The 19,828-nt window shown below is 38.5% G+C and overlaps 2 protein-coding genes across 2 annotated transcripts; one reads left to right on the top strand and one right to left on the bottom strand.

The window, feature by feature from the left end:
- The first annotated feature begins 1,730 nt into the window (after positions 1-1,730).
- LOC113530635 (keratin, type II cytoskeletal 8) lies at positions 1,731-6,097 on the top strand. The gene is made up of 9 exons (XM_026920806.3): positions 1,731-2,386; positions 3,498-3,706; positions 4,142-4,202; positions 4,284-4,379; positions 4,509-4,673; positions 4,761-4,886; positions 5,046-5,266; positions 5,358-5,416; positions 5,544-6,097. The coding sequence occupies exons 1-9, from the start codon at positions 1,820-1,822 to the stop codon at positions 5,810-5,812; spliced, it is 1,773 nt and encodes a 590-aa protein (XP_026776607.3). The 5' UTR covers positions 1,731-1,819; the 3' UTR covers positions 5,813-6,097.
- Positions 6,098-10,522: 4,425 nt separating this feature from the next.
- zgc:171775 (STKc_p38 domain-containing protein) lies at positions 10,523-18,689 on the bottom strand. Its single transcript, XM_026920808.3, has 12 exons — positions 18,316-18,689; positions 16,866-16,995; positions 15,951-16,009; positions 15,415-15,526; positions 15,268-15,297; positions 14,815-14,862; positions 14,576-14,690; positions 14,229-14,300; positions 12,792-12,871; positions 12,559-12,637; positions 11,758-11,931; positions 10,523-11,597 (listed from the first exon to the last, which is right to left on the bottom strand). Exons 1-12 carry the CDS (start codon positions 18,432-18,434, stop codon positions 11,536-11,538), a joined length of 1,080 nt encoding a protein of 359 aa, XP_026776609.1. The 5' UTR covers positions 18,435-18,689; the 3' UTR covers positions 10,523-11,535.
- Positions 18,690-19,828: the final 1,139 nt, after the last annotated feature.

Here is a 19,828-nt window from a genome sequence, read left to right on the forward strand (position 1 = left end):
ACTCTGACAGACAAAGTTAAGGGAGAAACCAGTTGGAAGAGAGCTTTTACTGTTTATCATGTGGAGAGGGGGGAAAAAAACACACAGCACTGGTGTGTGTTATGGCAACCCTGGTGTGTGTTAGTGTAGTGTCATTGTGTAATAGTGCAGAGTTGGTGTGTGTTAATGCAGTGTCAGGGGGTTGTTTGAGCAGTGTCAGTGTGTGTTAGTGCAGAATTGGTGTGTGTTAGTGTGCTGAGATTCATGACCAGCTCAGTGAGAAGACTGCACGGAGCTCATCTCTTAGTATTGCAGGGCTTATACTGTATGTGGGTCACTGCTCTTTAAATGGAGCCAGTATTTAATGGTTGTTTTACTCCTTTAATTTTTAATAAAGTGGATGTGACTTAGTTCATTATTTGCAGCTATTATGTGTTACATTTCTGTGTACTTGAAGTATGTCTTACAGAGTAGCTTGTATTAATCACACACAGACCACAGTATACCTCGGGGGCCATAAACAGTGTAAAAGTCACCTACTGTGGTAACTTACAACATAACCTGGTGCTTCCTTTACTCTCAAGATGACAAGTTTAATTTAAGGTGTGCAGAAAGACTGGTGTGTATCTTATTTTAGTTTCATCACAGGGTGAACACACATACAGAAATCAAGTCACAGAAAGGTAATCAACTCTGATGTTATAACTTAATAGTAGTACACAAAACCTTGCATTTATACACTGTATAAATGTGTACAAATGACAGAAACCTGGATGTCTGTATGTAAAAAAAGGTGTGGTTTTCTTTGAGCAAATGAACATTCATATCCATTCTGTCCTTCTGCCCAAACATACCATGATGATTTAGTTATCATCACTTTGCTCTCTTTGCACTTTGCCAATTCACATGGCGTTAGGTTTAACCCTCCTCTCTTGTAGAGGATCATATATAATATCTCAGCAATCTATTTTTCACTTAAAAATGCTGCTAATGATGAAGAAACAAGAAAAAACTACTGCCTGATTTAAACAGTGTTATCTGTTTTGGGATCATAGTATACAGGGAGTATAGCATGTAGTCTAGTATCCTTGTAGATATAAAGATGTTATGATAACTTTTACAGTCAAGCAACAAGTTAGCAAAAGACTTTTGGATAATGCCACCTATAGGTACATGGAGTAACAATAGCACAAAAATGAACACTGTTACACTCAAGTATATCTATTATACTTGCCTTGAACTTACTACAGAAAGCACATGTAAACAAATCGAACAATTCACTCCACTGTCACATAAACCATTAAATAACCTGGCGTGCTCAGTAGTAGAGAAGAATAAGTTGCCTGGGTGAACAGAAGCCAGTTTGTCTTACTGGACATTAGACTCCATGAGAGAGCACGATTGCATGCACTGTTATTGTCTGAAAGGCCTTCATTAAATATTAACATATCAGTAGTTCTTACTTGCAGTCTGTTGTTTAAACCAGTTTGCAATAAAGCCTGCAAAAAAAAATGTTATTTGAAAAGGTTTGCCAAGAAGTTATATGTATGAGAACTGACTTTTTCTAGTGTGTATGTATGAAGCAGGGTGTGTCAAAGTCTTCTCCCCCCATAAACCATCTTACCTGTTGAACATGATACGTGTTTAAGTAGTACCTGCACAGGGGAGATGGGGAGGATGCACCAGAGATGGAGTGGGAGGGACTATGTGACTCCTCCTACCCCCAGCATGGACTTTAAAAGCTGTCCACCTCCACAGAGAAGGCACTCAGAGGGAATATCCCCTTAGTAAGCTCTCAAGCCCTAGCCCTCTCCAGCTTCTCATTCTTTCACCAGCAACCATGAGCACCAGAATCCCGAGCACCGCCTTCACATCCAGGGGAAGCAGTGGAGTTGGCTATGGAGGCCGTGTTGTCAGGAAGAGCTTCTCCAGTCAGTCCTATAGTGCGCCCAGCAGCACCAGGATAAGCTATGGCGGTAGCTTCCGCCGGCCCGGCATTGGTGGTGGTATTGGCATTGGCGCTACCTCAGGCTTCAGCCTGAGCAGCAGTGCTGGAGGCTACGGAGCAGGCTATGGTCTTGGTGCAGGTCTTGGTACAGGTCTTGGTGCAGGTCTTGGTACAGGTCTTGGTGCAGGTCTTGGTGCAAGTCTTGGAGCTGGCCTCGCTGCAGGTAGTGGCTATGGTGCAGCTGCTGGTTTTGGTTTAGGAGCAGGAGCAGGAGGAGTAGGACCTGGGTATGGCATTGGTGCAGGTTTTGTGGCACCCCCAATCACTGCTGTCACAGTCAACCAAAGCCTCCTTACCCCTCTTAACTTGGAGATTGACCCCACCATCCAGATCGTCCGCACACAAGAGAAAGAAGAGATCAAGACACTCAACAACCGCTTTGCCTCATTTATTGACAAGGTGGGTCTTCTTCTTTCTTGTGCACATGTCTATATAACTTATTTATACATGTAAGATCTTGCAGAATTACACAGTGGTGCCCATTCCATTGAAATTAATTCAGACAACAGTAAGGTCTTGGAGGAGGCCATGCACACGTCTCAGAATGACTGTCAGAGGTTTCATGTCATGCTTATTCCACAGCCAGTAGCATAGATATGGAAAATCTGGCCTTGTTATGTTTAAATGGATGAAATCTTAAATGCAAAAATTTGAAATAGAATTTGACGTAATTTGTGTAAGACTAAGTCATTTTGCTTAAATATTTCTCTAACAGCAACAGTTTACATTCAATGAGGTTCTAGCTTGGAAACCATAGCCTAGGCCGCTCCAAATGAGTGCATGGGGAGAGTTTCCCATCTACTCTGATGGATGCTCTATATGTACGTGTGTGTGTCTGTGTGTGAGGGTGTGTGTGTTTTGGGTGCAGTGGTGCAAAACTATTGAATTTTAGAAGTTTCTCTTGAAGGGAATGGCAGAAACACGAGTTATGTTGTACATGACCAATAAATGCAGGCAGACCTGTCCATTAAATATTGTGTCAGTGTTTTTATGGTATGGTTGTGGATTCTGGCAAAATCCATTTTCATAATTGGTTGAAGCTTCATTCATTGAAGCCTTAAGGCATTTATTATAATACCCATATTATTATAACTTTGTAGAGTTCAAAGCCATGTTTTTTCAGCTTTGTACTCCCAAAACCACTGTAATTGTAAGTATAAGCCTGTGCCCTTGGGACAAGGAGTGTCTCATCGTGCCTGTTTTGGCCTGGCAATATTTTTGCCAAAGGGCTTCTAGGGCCCTTGCCAAGGAGCTTTGCCGGGAACGTGCTAAAAGCATACACCAGATAGATAGAATATGCCCTGAGGATGACAGTGTACTTTGATCTGGATCTATCTGGATTACTTCTGCCTTAAACATTCTAGACTGTTTGATGACACACAGTAAGAAACGGGGGTTAGAAATGAGCTAATATTTTGAAGATAATTCATTGAGCAAAAATCCCTCTAGAAATCATGAATTCTTTTTCAAAGATTTGAATGCTTTATATATGGGTTCACCCTTTCTGTAGGTGCGTTTCCTGGAGCAGCAGAACAAGATGTTGGAGACCAAGTGGAATCTTCTTCAGGAACAGACCGCATCACGTTCCAACATTGATGGTATGTTCGATGCCTACATTTCCAACCTACGCAGACAGCTGGACGGCCTTGGAAATGAGAAGATTAAGCTGGATGGAGAGCTGAAGAACATGCAGAGCCTGGTGGAGGACTTCAAAAACAAGTAAGTTTTCAATTTTCATGCTGGTGAAATTGTGTAGTGAAGTGACTTGTGGCCAAGTATGGTGACCCATACTAGGAATTTGTGCTCTGCATTTAACCCATCCAAGTGCGCACACACACAGTAGTGAACACACACACACACTCGGAGCATGGGGCAGCCTTTTTTGCTGCGGTGCCCAGGGAGCAGTTGGGGGTTCGGTGCCTTGCTCAAGGGTCTCACCTCAGTCACAATATTGAGGTTGGGAGAGAGCGCTGGTCATTCACCCCCCTGCCTACAATCCCTGCTGGACCTGAGACTTGAACCCACGACCTTCAGGTTCACCTTTGGGTTCACCTTCGGGTTGCAAGTCCAACTCTCTATCCATTAGGCCACAACCGCCCCCATGTGTATTTGCATCACTTCATGGGCTGAAATTTTTCACTTATTTCTTTGCAGGTATGAGGATGAAATCAACAAGCGTGCTATTGCAGAGAATGAATTTGTTGTCCTAAAGAAGGCAAGACCCTTTAATATTCTATTTGTCCAAATTTATTCAATTGTTGAAACATCATGTTAAACCATACCTGTCTTCCAACAGGATGTCGATGGAGCCTACATGCAAAAGATTGAGCTTGAAGCTAAAGTTGATGCACTTCAGGATGAGATCAACTTCCTCAGAACTGTATATGAGGCGGTAAGAGAATGATCCAATTATATTTCCACTGTGATGTGATCAAAACTCTGTGCGATGCCTGCATTCATTTTATTGAGGCAAGATCTCAGATGTATTAAAATGTTTCATATTGGTGCCTTACATTTTCAGGAGCTGCTGGAGCTTCAGGGACAGATCAAGGACACATCAGTTATTGTCGAGATGGACAATAGTCGCAACTTGGACTTGGATGCCATTGTGACCGAGGTCCGTTCTCAGTATGAGGACATTGCCAATCGCAGTCGTGCTGAGGCTGAGACATGGTACAAGCAGAAGGTAAGAGCAAGACTTCGGGCACTGGGAAAAACATTGTAACATATTAAGAGCCACTGAGTTTGTGCTTTTCTTCATCTCATTTACCAGTTTGAGGAAATGCAGACGTCTGCTGTCAGCTATGGTGATGACCTTCGCAACACCAAGGCTGAGCTTGCAGAGATCAACCGCCTGATCTCACGACTCCAGAATGAAATTGAGGCAGTGAAGGGACAGGTAAGCTATTGTCTTCTCTTTTCTGGTTCAGATTCTAATTTATTTTTACAAAGTCAAAGTTTAAAGTGATACTCTCATAAAATTATACTCTGGTAGAATAGAAGTTTCTCAGATAACTGTTTCAATTGTAGATAGTTTCTTTATTTTCTTTTTTTGTAGCGTGCCAACCTGGAGACACAGATTGCAGAGGCTGAAGAACGAGGTGAGTTGGCAATGAAGGATGCTAAACAACGTATTAGAGAACTAGAAGAAGCCCTGCAGAGAGCTAAGCAGGACATGGCCCGACAAGTGCGCGAGTACCAGGAGCTCATGAATGTCAAACTGGCCCTGGACATTGAGATCGCCACCTACAAAAAACTCCTGGAAGGAGAGGAGACTAGGTTAGTCATTTGATATTATGAAGAAGATATTATGTCTTAAAATTGCATGCTTGTTCTGTCTCTAAAGTGCATGATATGAATCCATCCACAGGCTTGCCTCTGGTGGTGGACCTGCAACAGTCCATATTCAGGAAGTTAGCAGTGGTGTTGGTATGTGTTCTATACATGTTGTTACTATGACTTACTTGCTTTTAAGAAAAACATCTGTATTTCATTGCGCATATCAGGAAAGTCCAGATCAGGAAACTCATTTTTTTAATGTATGTTTTTTTTTCAGGATCTGGTGCTGGTTACGGCGTTGGTCTGGGCTACGGCGGGGGCGCTGGCCTTAGTCTGGGTGGTGGCGGAGGCGGCTATGGGCTGGGTGTTGGCGGAGGGAGCTTGGGGCTGGGTAGTGGTTTGGGCCTGGGAGGTGGCTTGGCCCTGGGTGGTAGTGGTTCTGGCATTGGCTATGGAGGTGGCTATGGAGGTGGCTATGGAATCAGTCTGGGCGGAGTTGGTAGTGGATATTCTCGCTCCTCTGTGGTATCTGCCAGCCGCCGCTAATCAGGGATTAGTGCGGAAAAAAATGCCCACTAATCGGCCACAGCCATAACACTACTGTCATTCAGCACCCCTTTCCCCACCATTACCACCACTCACCCTCATTTATCATGTCCAGCCCAATGCTATAGGTATTTATAGAGCATCTACTGACCTGTGTCAAATATGTTTACATGTGTCTCTCATGCAGCACATCATCTCAATGCAACATAAGAACAGTGGATGTTTTATATCTACAGAATGGTATGATGAGTTCAAGTGTGTAAAGAATAAAAGAATTAAAGACAACTGAAGGAGCTTGTGTCTTTTTGCTACCTGTCATTCTGTTGATAAAAGTAAGAAAAAAATACTTGTCCAAAATATTGTATCACTCCATTCAACCCTGCCAGCGGGTTTCTGCATTTTTAATATACTCATCATGCAACATGTGCAGTGTAATGCCCTGTACTCTGTCATTCTTAAAATGAACTAATGCAACCTGTGGTTATGTGATTGACTATAAGATTGTATTTGTGGTTTCTATTCACGTTTTCTTCTGACAGTTCTCTTCAATATTTAAAAAAAAACCTCTGCTGATGCAATTCAGTTGCTTAGCATTTGTGTTGCAAGGAAAGGGGTAGGAAAAAGACTACAAACACTTAACAAAATACCAATTAATCTTGAAATTTCACATAAACACACCATTAAAGTGCTCTTAAATAGTTTCAGAAGCCACTCATTAACATACCTGCTGTAAGAAAAAAACACTTGATGTTCATATCATGACCTCTTTAGAACACAGGCCCCAACTGTGTAACACTGAATTAAGCATAATATCACTCAAAATGGTTATTTTACATGATGCAATAATTTGGATGTGGATGAAAATTAAACCAGAAGAAAAAAACAAAAACAGGAGAGGCTTTTTGGTGCAGAACCATCAAAACCAGCACATGTTTTATGCAATAGGCCTACTTGTGACTCCCATACAAGTGAAAAAAAATACATGCATACACTACATGCAGCATACATGTGTATGCGATACACATTATTATCATAGTAATATATTATTATTATTATTATTATTATTATTATTATTATTAGCAGCAGCAGCAGCAGTAGTATTACTACTGCATAATTACTTCAATAGCATAATTACTAGTGCCACAATGCCTCTATTAGCAGTCATGTTGCTAACACTGCTTACTTTGACATGGGACCACATCACACATGTTTTTTTTTTCATCTGCAAGGTGGCAGAAAACTGCACCTATGGACAGCACGCCTCAGGTTTTTGGATGGATTGGGACCACTTTGTTTCCACAAGACACAAATCAAATGGACCACAAAATGAAGCACAAAGGAACCTTATTCAGACCATCTTTAGAGTCTGGGTATGGTTTGTGTGTGTAGGCTATTTAGACTGATCTGAGTTCATTTATAGTGTTCACATATACACAAACAATGCTGAGATCTGAAACCCCTTATGCTAAAACAGACCAGTGTGAAAACACCCCAAGACATGGTTGTTGGGCTATACAGAAGAGCTAAAAGACAGTTCCACCCTGGAAGATAGCAACCTCTATGATGTGACAATATGCCTACCTAGGTGTGCTCTCTTTTGCTGTGCTCTTACATATTTTAGTTTAAAGTAAGTTTTCAGTTTATTTCATGTGTTCACAGACTTATAACTGTATAATTTATAGTGACTGCGCTGTGACTAGTGTTTTTGACATGGTTTTACAAGACTTTCACAAGATTTCTTTCACTGTAGAATCCTGTAACAACTATTCTTGGATTGGATTACGATTACTTTTACAGCTTTTTACAATTGCTAAGAAGTATTAGTCACTTCCAAGTTCACTCTTCATACAGTTAGCACAACACTGTTTTATTGTTTTGACACAAAATACTTTTAGTTGTCAAAATTCTTGCGTACATTTTTCCACTCATTTTCTATCACCAGCAATATTTTGTCTCTTTACAGACCAATTTGCAAACGTTTACATACTTTGTATGTAAGTATTAAATTGTATTGATTGTATTAAAGTTCAAAACAAATGGATAGAAGGCTGGATGTCAAATTAATAGCAGATAACTAAAGGAGAAACAGTATCTTAAACTAAAGCAAAACCCTAAAAATGGCCACAGTGGGTGTTCTGGGTCAGAGAGTTAGCAAGTAGCACTGTGTCTGCAGAAATATCATACCATAAATCCCAAATAATCCTAACCCATACAATTTATCTATTATGGTTAGATTTTTTTTCTAGCACTTTTAAAGTTTTTTCCAGATGCATTCATAGTAAAACTGGAACAATCAACAATATATCCATAAGCTTCAATTATTTTCTCAAAGGAATGACACAGAATGATAAAGATTATTTGTGTTTCACTCATGTTACAAATGGGTTGCACTATTTGAGCATGAGTTTACACACAAATCCCCTTCCTAAAGCATAGGATATACCACACACTCATTCAGAAAGCAGTAGCACTCAATATATTTAACTCATCACAACAAATGTCATCACAACAGGATGAACAATTAGCACACAGTTCTCCATGTGCAAACATTAAGCAGTAAAATGCTTCACATAGAAACAGAGCCTCGGGATGTATAAAAAGATCCATGTGTGTACATTTAAAAAAAAAATGGAGTAAAGTAATGGCAGGAGACTACAAAGATCTTGAAGAAAAGGGGGAAGAGGCAGGGTAGAACAACAGCTATCCCAGCAACACTATGGATCCAGTCCACCTACTGGCATGTTTTTTTTTTTTTTTTTTTTTTTTTGGGAGGTGGGAGAAATCCCACACAAACATGGGAAGAACATGGCCGTCCTGTGCAGGAACATTTTTCTTGTATACATGGTTATTTAGTTTTATTTGGAGTGTGATAAGTATTCACTTATCCAAGAAAAACAATTATCACACTCCAAAAAGAAATAGCCCTTTATACAAATAAAATATTATCATGTTCATGTTTTTCTTGTTAAATAATTTAGAAAACAGAAACTACTTATTTTTAAAGTGTTCTCATTAACATGCGAAACATAATGTACATATTTTATGAACTTTCAAAAGCATGGAGTTATACTAGATAGAAATCAGTATATATTCATATGTTTATATAGAAAAACTCACTTTCAGTAAGTTGTTTTTCCTGATCAGGGTCATGGTGGATCTGGAGTCTATCCCGGCAACACTGGGTGTGAGGTGGGAGTACACCCTGGATGGAACACCAGGCCATTGCAGGGCATCATGCGTGCAAACACTCATTCATATCTAGGGGCAATTTATCTTAGCCAGTCCACCTGCTAGCATGGTTTTGGGTGGTTGGAGGAAACCCAAGCGGACACGGGGAGAACATGGACAGAAACTCCACATAGTTAGTCCCATAAGCTCATTATCAAACGCAGGACCCTGGAGCTGTGAGGCCGCAATGCTACCCACTGCGCCACTGTGGCATCTCTATAGAAATATAAATTATAAATATATCAATACATACGGTATATAAATATAAATGTACATGTCAAAGAAGAATTTAATCTAATCAACCAAGAAACTGAATCTGGGAAGAAGACAACAAGGCTGACAATCTGTCAACAAGACAACTACCCCAAGCATACAACCAAAATAACTTGAGTGGTTTTTAAGAAAAGAAGGTGAAGGTGCTTGCATTGAAATCTGAACATTTATAAAGGAGTTTCAAATTGCGAGTCCATCAGATGGACCATCATTACCTTGGGGAATTGACAATTTATCAAGAGGAATGGGCCAAAATTGAAAAATAATGCTGCAAAAACCTAATTACTTGTTAATGAAGACATCTTGAGCTGTAATTGCCAACAAAGTACTAATGTTGGTCATTTGTGATGTCTGAATACTTTTTTCTCCTTATCAATTTCACTTCTTTGTTTATGCTTATGAGTAAATAAATTGTACTTATTTATAAGTACAAAGTCAACTGACATTATGCATGTAAATTCTGAAGTGGATATATGCACTGGAAGTACCATACGTAAATAACAAAAATAGTGTCTTAATACCTGTTTCCCCTAATTGTATATACAATTCTCTTTTACAGTTTTGTAATGTTTTTTTCTGTTGTAATGAGGTTATCTATACATTATTTACACTGGATAGATGAACCAAAGAATAATAAACAAATTACAATACTAAACAGACTATCAAACAATCAATTTATGCAAAATAGGGGATCTGCATTAATGCTGACATTTGTTAGTGTTATAGTAGAGTGCATTTTGAGATGTGTTCGTAGTGTTTTGATAGCTGTAGTGCATTTCAGGCATAAAATAAGCTCTAATGCCAAACTGCATGCTTCTGCAGAGAGGTTTGTGAAAACGTCTGAAATAGTGCTACCAAAAAATGCTTGTTAGCAGTTATTAAAAAAAATCACTTTGGATAACAGCATTTGTCAAATGAATAACTGTAACTGCAAATGTAAGATCAAAAAGTAATAAGTGTAGTGCACACAGCAAAGCTGATGAGCAATGGCGATAATATTACAACAAGCTCCTCTCGGCTGTATTATAAATATCTACTTTGCATAAAAAGGTTGTTTGGCAAACAGATCAACATCAGTTAAGCACCATTCAAAGGAGTTCCCAAGGGTCCCTAAAGCCTTAAAGAGTTGCTAGAGGTAATGGTTTAATGCCTAAAGAAATGTTTGGTGGAGGTTTTGCTGAAAAACAATCATCTGTTTGTCTCATTTGGAAATAAAATGCTTAAATGTTTAGGCGGTTTTTGCAGGAGCATTATTTTTTTCAATCCTTGCATTGAAATATACTTGGGAATTGTGCTTATAATCAAAAGGGTGTTTCATTTTAGCAAGTCAACAATGCATCATGTCAGGTTTCGTTGAGGTTTTGTATATATAACGGCAGAAAAAGTGGAGGACGTCACAGAGGACCAACCTGTTTATCTGCTGTTCTCTTCCCACAGCAAACTGCTGCCCCTTACTGGACCACAGAAAGTATTTACTTGCTAGTGCGAATGCACTGAAATAGAAACAAATGTATAATATTTGCGAGGGTGCCCGATCTGAGTATAGTGTTAGTGAGGGTGCTTATTAAAAAACAGCAGGAGGTCTTGTTTAATTTTTTTGTTTTTATTGTAGATTTTTTTGCACCCCAATATTTAACCCAGGTCAGCCCCCATGTGTCATTTACAATGTTATATACAGTATAAAATCCTCCCCAAATTGTTAGAGGGTGTCATAGATGGCTTTAATTAATGATTATGTATGAATACTTGAAATGACCCCTGGTTTAATTGTTTAGATTCATCTACCATATACATGCTGCCGTGTTGCTGGCATTTTTAAACATCACTACTGAGTTGAAAACGATGAAGGGCTAGAGGAAGAGGAAGAGGAAGAGGAAAGATGAGGTTGTAGTCTCTAATTGTACAGCTACAACATTGACCAGTTAGGTGTGTCTAATAAAATGGCTGAAAATGTGTGTATAACAGATAGTCTACAGATAATTGCTATATAACAGATGCTTTTTTTTTTTTTTAAATGTAACTACAAATATTGGAAAACAGAGTAAAAATGGGTATTCATGTACCGCAATATTACAGTGTACAGAGACGGAAACCGAAGAACTTCAAGATGGCTGCTTAAATACACTCACTATCCCTCACTGCTGGTGTGTTGGATAATACAGGCATGTAGCTTAATCGTTAGTAACTTTTTATTGCAACATATTCCCAGGTCTGATGAAGTGTTATGTTGCAGTCTGTCTAGGATTGTCAGGGTCAAAGGTCATTATCTCCATGTGTATAAGACCTGTAAGGAAAAAAAAAAAAAAAAAAACAGAATTAGTCTAAATAACAGATTAATGTGTATAATTATTTTAGGTATTAGTAAGTGTTATATTTCAGTGATAACATATGGAGGAAAATATGTGATTGTTGTAGTCTGTGCATGTGTGTGTGTGTGTTCTCACTCTTCCACTCGCTAATAGCCAGCTCCAGGCTCTCAAATGAGTCGTCATAAGCGGGAGACTCGGGTTCGCTTTCTGGGTCATGAAACTCCGAGAGGTAGGGGTGAGACAGTCCATCTTTAGCTGTCAGTCTGGCTTCTGGGTCCAGCATCAGAGTCTTCTCAAGCAGATTCACAGCTTGACATACAAAACACTTCACATTATGGCTATAGACATTCCAATAAAACACTCGTTTTAAGATTCTCATAACTGACACATGAACAAACCATGAACTTCAGCATTAATACACCATATGCAATATTAAATAAGTAGCACTTGCATTAATTGATTTTAATTCAAGAATACACCAAGTAATCTACTGCAATATTCAATGTTAGTAAAATTAATCCCACAACAGCACAGTAATTTGTTAACATTTAAACAACCATCAATTACATACATGTGTTACTTTAACATTACTCATGGTTTATTGATGTTAAGGTTTATGGTTTGTCAATGTTAACTACTGCAGAAAATAATGTTCCTTACTTTCCTCATGTAATCCTACCAGCAGAGCTTTTTTTTTTTAAATCATTCCATAATAAACTAAATCCACAATTCCCAAACTGAGGTACACCCAGTCATGAGTCTTCATTTGGTTGTGCACTATCTAGTGTACAAGGACTGAAGTGATAATGTCAACAATGGCCGAATAACTAACATTCCCCTCACATTACTCTTTGTTTCACTCAAAATGTGTCCTTCATCCCCACAATTATACAGTTAGATGTAATATAGCTAATTAGTGCAGAGGCAGAGACAGACCATTGGAATCCATGGATGGGAAGACATCTCTGAGAACCTTCTTTTTCTGGATTGGGAGAGACTGTACATATGACCTTGCCTGCAAGCAGATGGTTAATTTCATTTTTTGTTTAAAAAAAAAGAAACGAGTAGACGGCTACAGTACAGCTTTAACATCATGAAATCAAACTTTAAAATAAAATAAGCCTCAAAAAAGATTACTAGTAATTGAATTAAATGTAATGGATTCCTACATCTTTGCTCTGCATTTTCTGCACCAGTGATGAGTGCGGTGTTCCCGTCAGATGCAGGATCATGTTCAGCTGGTCCATACCTAGGTAATAGGATTAAGGAACCTGTAGACAGGGTTTAAAATGGGGCAACTTCGAGGAATAGAGCTTTGCCACCTTTGGCTTATGTGCATGGCAAGCCAGTACGATAATCTGAAGGAAGTATAAAACACTGCATAATGGAGATAATGACATAGCAGTTGTACACTGCTTTCTAAAGAAATGCTTTCATCCCAAAAGTATTCCATTAATAAACAATAGTTTTGCTAGTTTATAGGCATTATAGTATTGTGTAGTTGTGTAGATTGTCCAGAAAACAATCCAAAGAATTTTTGAAGTAAGCCCTTACGACAGAAACAAATCAGATTTTAAAAAACTTATTTCAACTCACAACTCACTGGGAAAACTTTTCACATGGTCAAGACCACCACGTAGTTGTGAAAACAGGCTTTCCCGCACTGAAATGTGTTTTTGTATGTATCCCAATCAGAAGAAAAGTTATAAAATTTTAATGTGTGATTACCCTCAAAAGTGAACAGGGAAAAAATATATATATATATAAAATTTAAATTTCATTTTCACTGCAATCTTAAAGACAGGGCTTACTTCAAAAATTCTACTTATGGAAAAATATTACTGCAAAATTATTATAAATTGACGCTGGGAAACTAGTTGTCATGTTGATGATCATCCACATTAGCCTCTGTCTCATCACCTGAGGTAAATATCACTGACAGCATTTCAGCACAAGCCTCATTATAAACGCCTGATGGAAATGACACAGGGTAATGCTTCTTACGTTTTTACATATGTGCAGTATAGGGATGTAAGTGTTTTCAGACGTTTCAGTGTGGAAAACATTTGAAAACACCAGGGTAGACTAGAACGTTTTAAAATGAAAATCTAATGAAGATCTTTTAGGCAACATCTTAATGTGGATGTTGCCTAAAACTATATATGCTTAATTTTGTATTTATTATTTACAACATAAGCTCTACAAGTTCACCATTATGCTCTATGCATTTTCTCAGCTTCTGTATCATGTTTTATAGATTCTGCTCAGCGTATTCAGATCAACATATTTGCTCAATATATTCCCATTGGTTCCTGACTTTTCAGATAACCTGTATTACTCAGAGAAAAACTCGGTTTTGGTTAAAACCAATTTTTTCATCATTTTGACTGCTTTCCAGAATTATCGACATCCAATGGGTTTTTCCAGGCCACCAAACATAGTACTGTTCCCACGCTGATAGCACCCATGAAAGAACTAAGGCCACCTCTTTCAACTCCTGTTTGTGGATACCTGCACTGAAAATATGGTCATCCAAATAATTTGGTATACAGAACAAATACAAAGTTGTTCACTGAGATGCAAATGTAAAGCTAAAGAAAGGATACTGTCATTTCCTGGGAAAAGCACCTCCCCGGTGATCATCTCAGCCAGGATGCAACCAGCAGACCATATGTCAACTGCACACACAACAGAACTCAGATCACAGTTAACTGGACAGATTTCAACCTTCTAGCTTGTATTATTTTTACTACAAGGGGCAACATTTTGAAAGAGATAGTGGTGATATCCAAGATAACAATATTGTGTGTATTTTAAAAAAAAAAAAAAAAAAAAAAAAACTCACTTTTATATCAGAGTAAAGCAGAAACTGCCCCGAACTCCACGCAAGGATCTATTATACTATTTATATATTATGAGGGGTCATATAACAACTAAAAGGACCAAAGGTCACCTGTCTGAGTATAATGCATCCAGTTGAAAATGATTTCTGGGGCTCTGTACCACCGTGTCACAACATAGCCAGTCATCTCCATCTCTGCATGTCTCGCCAATCCAAAGTCCAATATCTGTGGTTGAGTGTATGGATTCAGGAAGAGTTCAGGAAAGAAAGAGAGATAAATCATTAGCTTAAGAGACATTTACTTAACAAAAAACATCCTGCAATGTAGCTTTCTACAATATGTCATTTACCTTTAACTCACAGTTTTCATCAACAGCAAGGTTGCTTGGCTTCAGATCCTAGTGAAGAAGCATCATAAATGTTGACACTCAAAATGTTGTGCATCAGCATTAATAATAATATTATAATAGTAATAAGGTATAAGACAACATGGCATGATGTTATAGGAAAATAACCGATGCTGGGTTATGCAGCATTAATGTAAACCTCTGATTTGAATTACAGCCGGCACTACTGTGCTGTTATTGAAAATTAATCAACACCTCCTGATCAATAAGCTTTGAGAATTCAACAGTGCTGTGGTATAAATCCACTTTTAATAATATCACTACACTCTCAATTCTACATCACAGAATACTACTTATATGAACTTGAAAATAGATGAATTCAAGAAAATTTCATATTTCTAATCATTGTAATTACTAATGGCAAGATATACAGGATGTGAGGTGTGTTGTTCATACCCGATGAATGATCCCAGCAGAATGTATGTACTGGAGAGAAAGATTACAGTTACTGTTAGCTTACAGTTAGTTTAAAAACAGAGAAAGAGCAAACATTGTTGTTTTGCTATAGTGAAAAGAGGAATATCAAAAATACAAACAGTAGACCTTTAGCCCTCTGAGTAACTGGTAGAACAAGTAGACAATGACTTTTTCAGTGAGCCTCCCCTTCTTCATTATGTGGCCAAGATCCTGAGCCACAAATGGCATTACCAAGTAGCTGTAAAGCACACACACAAACACACAATACATATATATATATATATATATATATATATATATATATATATAAAACACACAATACGATATGGTGCATATATGCACTATATAGCAAAAAGTTTATGGACACCTGAAAAATCACAACCCAGATTTATTCCCCCTTTACTGTTATAATAATCTCCACTCTTCTGGGAAGACTTTCCACTAGATTTTGAAACATGGTAATGGAATGAAGAAGAAGAAGAAGAAATAAGAATAATAAGAAATAGCAGAAATTTACTTTCTATAGTCTGCACAAATACACATACCCCCCACCCCCACCCCAAAACCCCAAATCACACACCACAAACACATAGCTATTTAACCTGTCATGACAAGCAGAGAATTTCAGCTCGGGTATGAGTTCTGCTTATCTTGTTACTTACAAAGTTTGGAATTTGTCCAGTGAGGAGTCAGGAGTGAAAACATCCAGAAGGCAGATCACCTTTTTGAACAAGCAATAATACAGAAAAGAATAAAGTTGTGTGCTACCAAATTTATCCCCTTAAATCAGTAAGATTACTCAGTAATTACAATGAAAGCAATAGAAAAGAGGTGTCATTACAAGGGTTCTGCAAGTTAAAAGGAGTAATGATGCAAGCTGTTTTAGAAAATCTGATCTAATGACTACTTTCTACATTTAGATTGCAATCAATTTACATTTATATTCTTAAACATAAAATGTAAACATTTTATAACTCTATAGATAATCTATTTTTCCAGTCACTACATGGCCCAGGTGTTTGTAAAATTGCTCCCATAGTTGTTATCAGAGTGACTGATAATAATCCAGTTTTGATGGAATGTGTGTAAAACTCCAGAAAGAGACACACTGACTGTACAATGCATGTGTATTCCATGAGACTAATCCCATACAGAAGACAAAAAAATGGGGCAAGTGGACTATTTACCAAACACCAAACAGGTTTGTCGAGGGGGAAGTCTCACAGATTTTTTCATCAAGCTCTGGCTTGTAATGATGCATATTTCATTATTTCTTGTCACGTCAGGTCAGCTGTTTTTGTAAGAATCTATAACTATAACTATACATGGTCTAAACACACAGAGTATGTTTTGGTTTAGAGCTAACTAAATGATTTACGAAGGAGTCTTGTTTACGCATTTCTGATCACAATAAATCAAGCTTGAGGCAGTATTAACAAACCCCTCTATAATTAATGCCCTGTTTGTCTTTCATATTAATACCACTTGACAAATTAACTTATTAATTTTGGGTAATAACATGGTTACTACAATACTAACAAGCTTCGTCATGGGTTCAGTAAGAGTTCGTGACTCACATTTTCATGTTGGATGTGGCGTAACAGTCGGAGTTCTCGGTAGGCTCGCTTTGCGTGGATCAGAGACTGGAACGGTCTGTACAGCTTTTTAATGGCCACTTTCTCCTTTGTTTTCTGGTCAATAGCAGAGCTAGAAAAACAAACACAATGAAGACAATTAGCAGTTGGAATAACTGATTTACTGGCATATCCATGCTCTGATGCTTGCTCATCTCCTTACTTCACCTCTGTTGTGCTTGGCCCCCGTAATTGCTGCTTGCAGGTATATTTAGGGGCCAAGCACCAAAGGTTGTTTGTGTCCTTACTATTATTCTGCTTCTTCTTCTTCTGCTCTTTAATCTATGGCAGCCCACAGAGCCGTACATAGGAAAGTTATGAAATTTGGCATACAGATAGGGGACAGTCTGAAATGTTATCTGAGTATATTTGGAGTCGCTATCTCAAACCCTCTAGCGCCACCAACAGGTCAAAATTTCACTCATGTTTCTGCTAATAACTTTTGAATCGTAAGGGATAGAAACAAACTTCCTTTTCCTCTGGTTCCTTGGATCGTGCCGAGTCGATTGCATACCATGGTTTCAATTTCTGCTAGATTTTCCGCCATTTTGAATTTTATGAAAAACCTACTTTTTTCATACTCCTCCTAGACCATCTGTCCGATTTTCTTTAAAATCGAATCAGCTCATCTTCATGCTGACCATGCTGACAAAAAGTTACGGAAATCACGTTGATTAGTCAAACAGTTTGCGAATAATGCGCAAAATGGGTCATCTGAGCAAGGGATGTCCAGGAGAAGGAGAGACAGTGGGTGTGAAAGTGGGCAGGAGGCACTTATTATATATATATATATATATATATATATATATATATATATATATATATATATATATATATATATGTAAAACTTTTCATAACAGTGAGGGAATCAGGGTATGCCCTGTCGTCGCACCTGTAACTTCAGTGTCACATGTCTTACATCTTAAGGAGAATGCCAGATGACATGAAACGTGTATCTGATGAACTGATGATGGACGTCGCTTGGTGACGTCATCGAAGCCAGTATATGGCTACTTGCTGAAACTTGTCGCTCCTCTGGTATGTGACACAACATGCAAGTCTATTGATTTTCTACATAAAGGAAACTTTAAAAAAAAAGACTAGCGTTCACAAGTCTGACAGGTTTACCTTTATCTTCACGACAAAGAAAGAAAGAAAGAAAGAAAGAAAGAAAGAAAGATGTAGGCTTTGAGGAAAACCACTAGCTAAGCATAAACATAGCCTACGGCTATAGTATTGTGCATAGCATGCAGAACCAACATTTTTTTCACAGTTTGCTATAGACTTAGAATTCTATCCTGTATATAATAAACTAATATAATATAGGTGTAAAGTGTGCACACAGGCTGTACACCTGAACTGTCAGTGCTGTTAGTTACAGTATTGCGCTTACCATACTGTTCCATATGCCCCGGAACCGACGGGATTTAGGGTTGTGTACCGGTCCGGAATTTCCCAGGAGGTTTTTTGGACCTCCAGTCGGTGGAAACCCGCTCTCAGAGGAGAAGCCATGAAATTGACTAATTAATTAATTAATTAGTTATTAATAACAATAAGGCAGTGTACTCCCGATAAGCCCACGAGCTCAGCGCTGTGTCGGAGGCTCTTGAGCTCTCAGGTTAGCGGCGCAGAAACGCCCACTTCAGAACTCACCTTAGCATGGTCACGTGGCTTCATTTACAATCCCAAACCACTCCCTCTTTCCTACACAGGTGTCCTTCATGAGGTGTGTGTCAGGGATTGTATAGCAGCAGCTGTGCATGCAAGTGCGGATTCATTAAAGTAAAGTGCAAAACAAAACAACAAAACAGTGAAAACAAAGAGCATGAACATAAACAATGGATACTAGGCAAAACACATGGACTAGTAGCCAGGCTGTGGCACCAACCACACCCCCCAGCAGCAGCAGCAACAGCAACAACAACAACAACAACAACAACAGCAGCAGCAGCAACAACAACAACAACAACAACAACAACAACAACGACAACATGCGACGTGCTGAGGCTGCTGGGAAGTGTAGTTCAGGGCCATGACAGTATGTACTGTTATGGTGGTTTGTGCCACTAAAGGCCATGTCAAATATGGAGCCATTTGGAATTCAAACTATATTTCATTCAATGCATAGCCTTCTCCGATTGCATATGGTTATTATTTGAACGCTTTGGGACATATTATTAGTAATTAACTGAATAATGTTGATTAGCGCTCTTGGTTTTTTTTTTCTGCCTGCAACTTTTTCTTAATTGACCAAACTGTAAATCATAGCTGTGCTGTAAATCAGTGATCATCAAGCCAGATCCAGTCCTGATTATCCAGAGGTTGAAACTGAATTGAGTAGAAGGGTAAATCTCCAGGATCTTCTACTCTCCAGGAGCACTATGGATGATCACTAATCTGAATCGATCAGCATACTCAGTAGTAATGGAATCAATAGTCAGACACGTACCTGCGATTGAGAAAATGTATTTATATAAGCTGTTGTGAAATGCACATTTTTCTTACTCAGTTCTGGACTTTGACCCTGAATGTTTTCTTTACTGATACTGTCTACGTGGACCTACAACCTGGTGGTGCATGTTCTTCACACTCAAGTGTTATCCCAAATACTGCAGATGAGTGCTGATGGCCTTGGTGTGTAAAAAAATCTGATGAATCCTGCAGGAATAAATGGAGCCTGTCATGAAGTGTCAACATGCAGATTTCACACAGCTACAGATCAGCCTACTTAGTTTAAACCTGTCATTTCACTTTTCTTTACTCATCACCCCATCTTTATTTGTTATTCAACGATTGCTATTTCCAGCTAGAGATGGCTGTGTACCAACAAAAAAAAACAAAAAAAAACTATAATTCGAATTGTAATAAATACTTCTAATAAATATGATCCTACTGATCATTCTGTT

This window comes from Pangasianodon hypophthalmus, chromosome 16 (genome assembly GCF_027358585.1).
Source record: "Pangasianodon hypophthalmus isolate fPanHyp1 chromosome 16, fPanHyp1.pri, whole genome shotgun sequence".
Taxonomy (NCBI): domain Eukaryota; kingdom Metazoa; phylum Chordata; class Actinopteri; order Siluriformes; family Pangasiidae; genus Pangasianodon; species Pangasianodon hypophthalmus.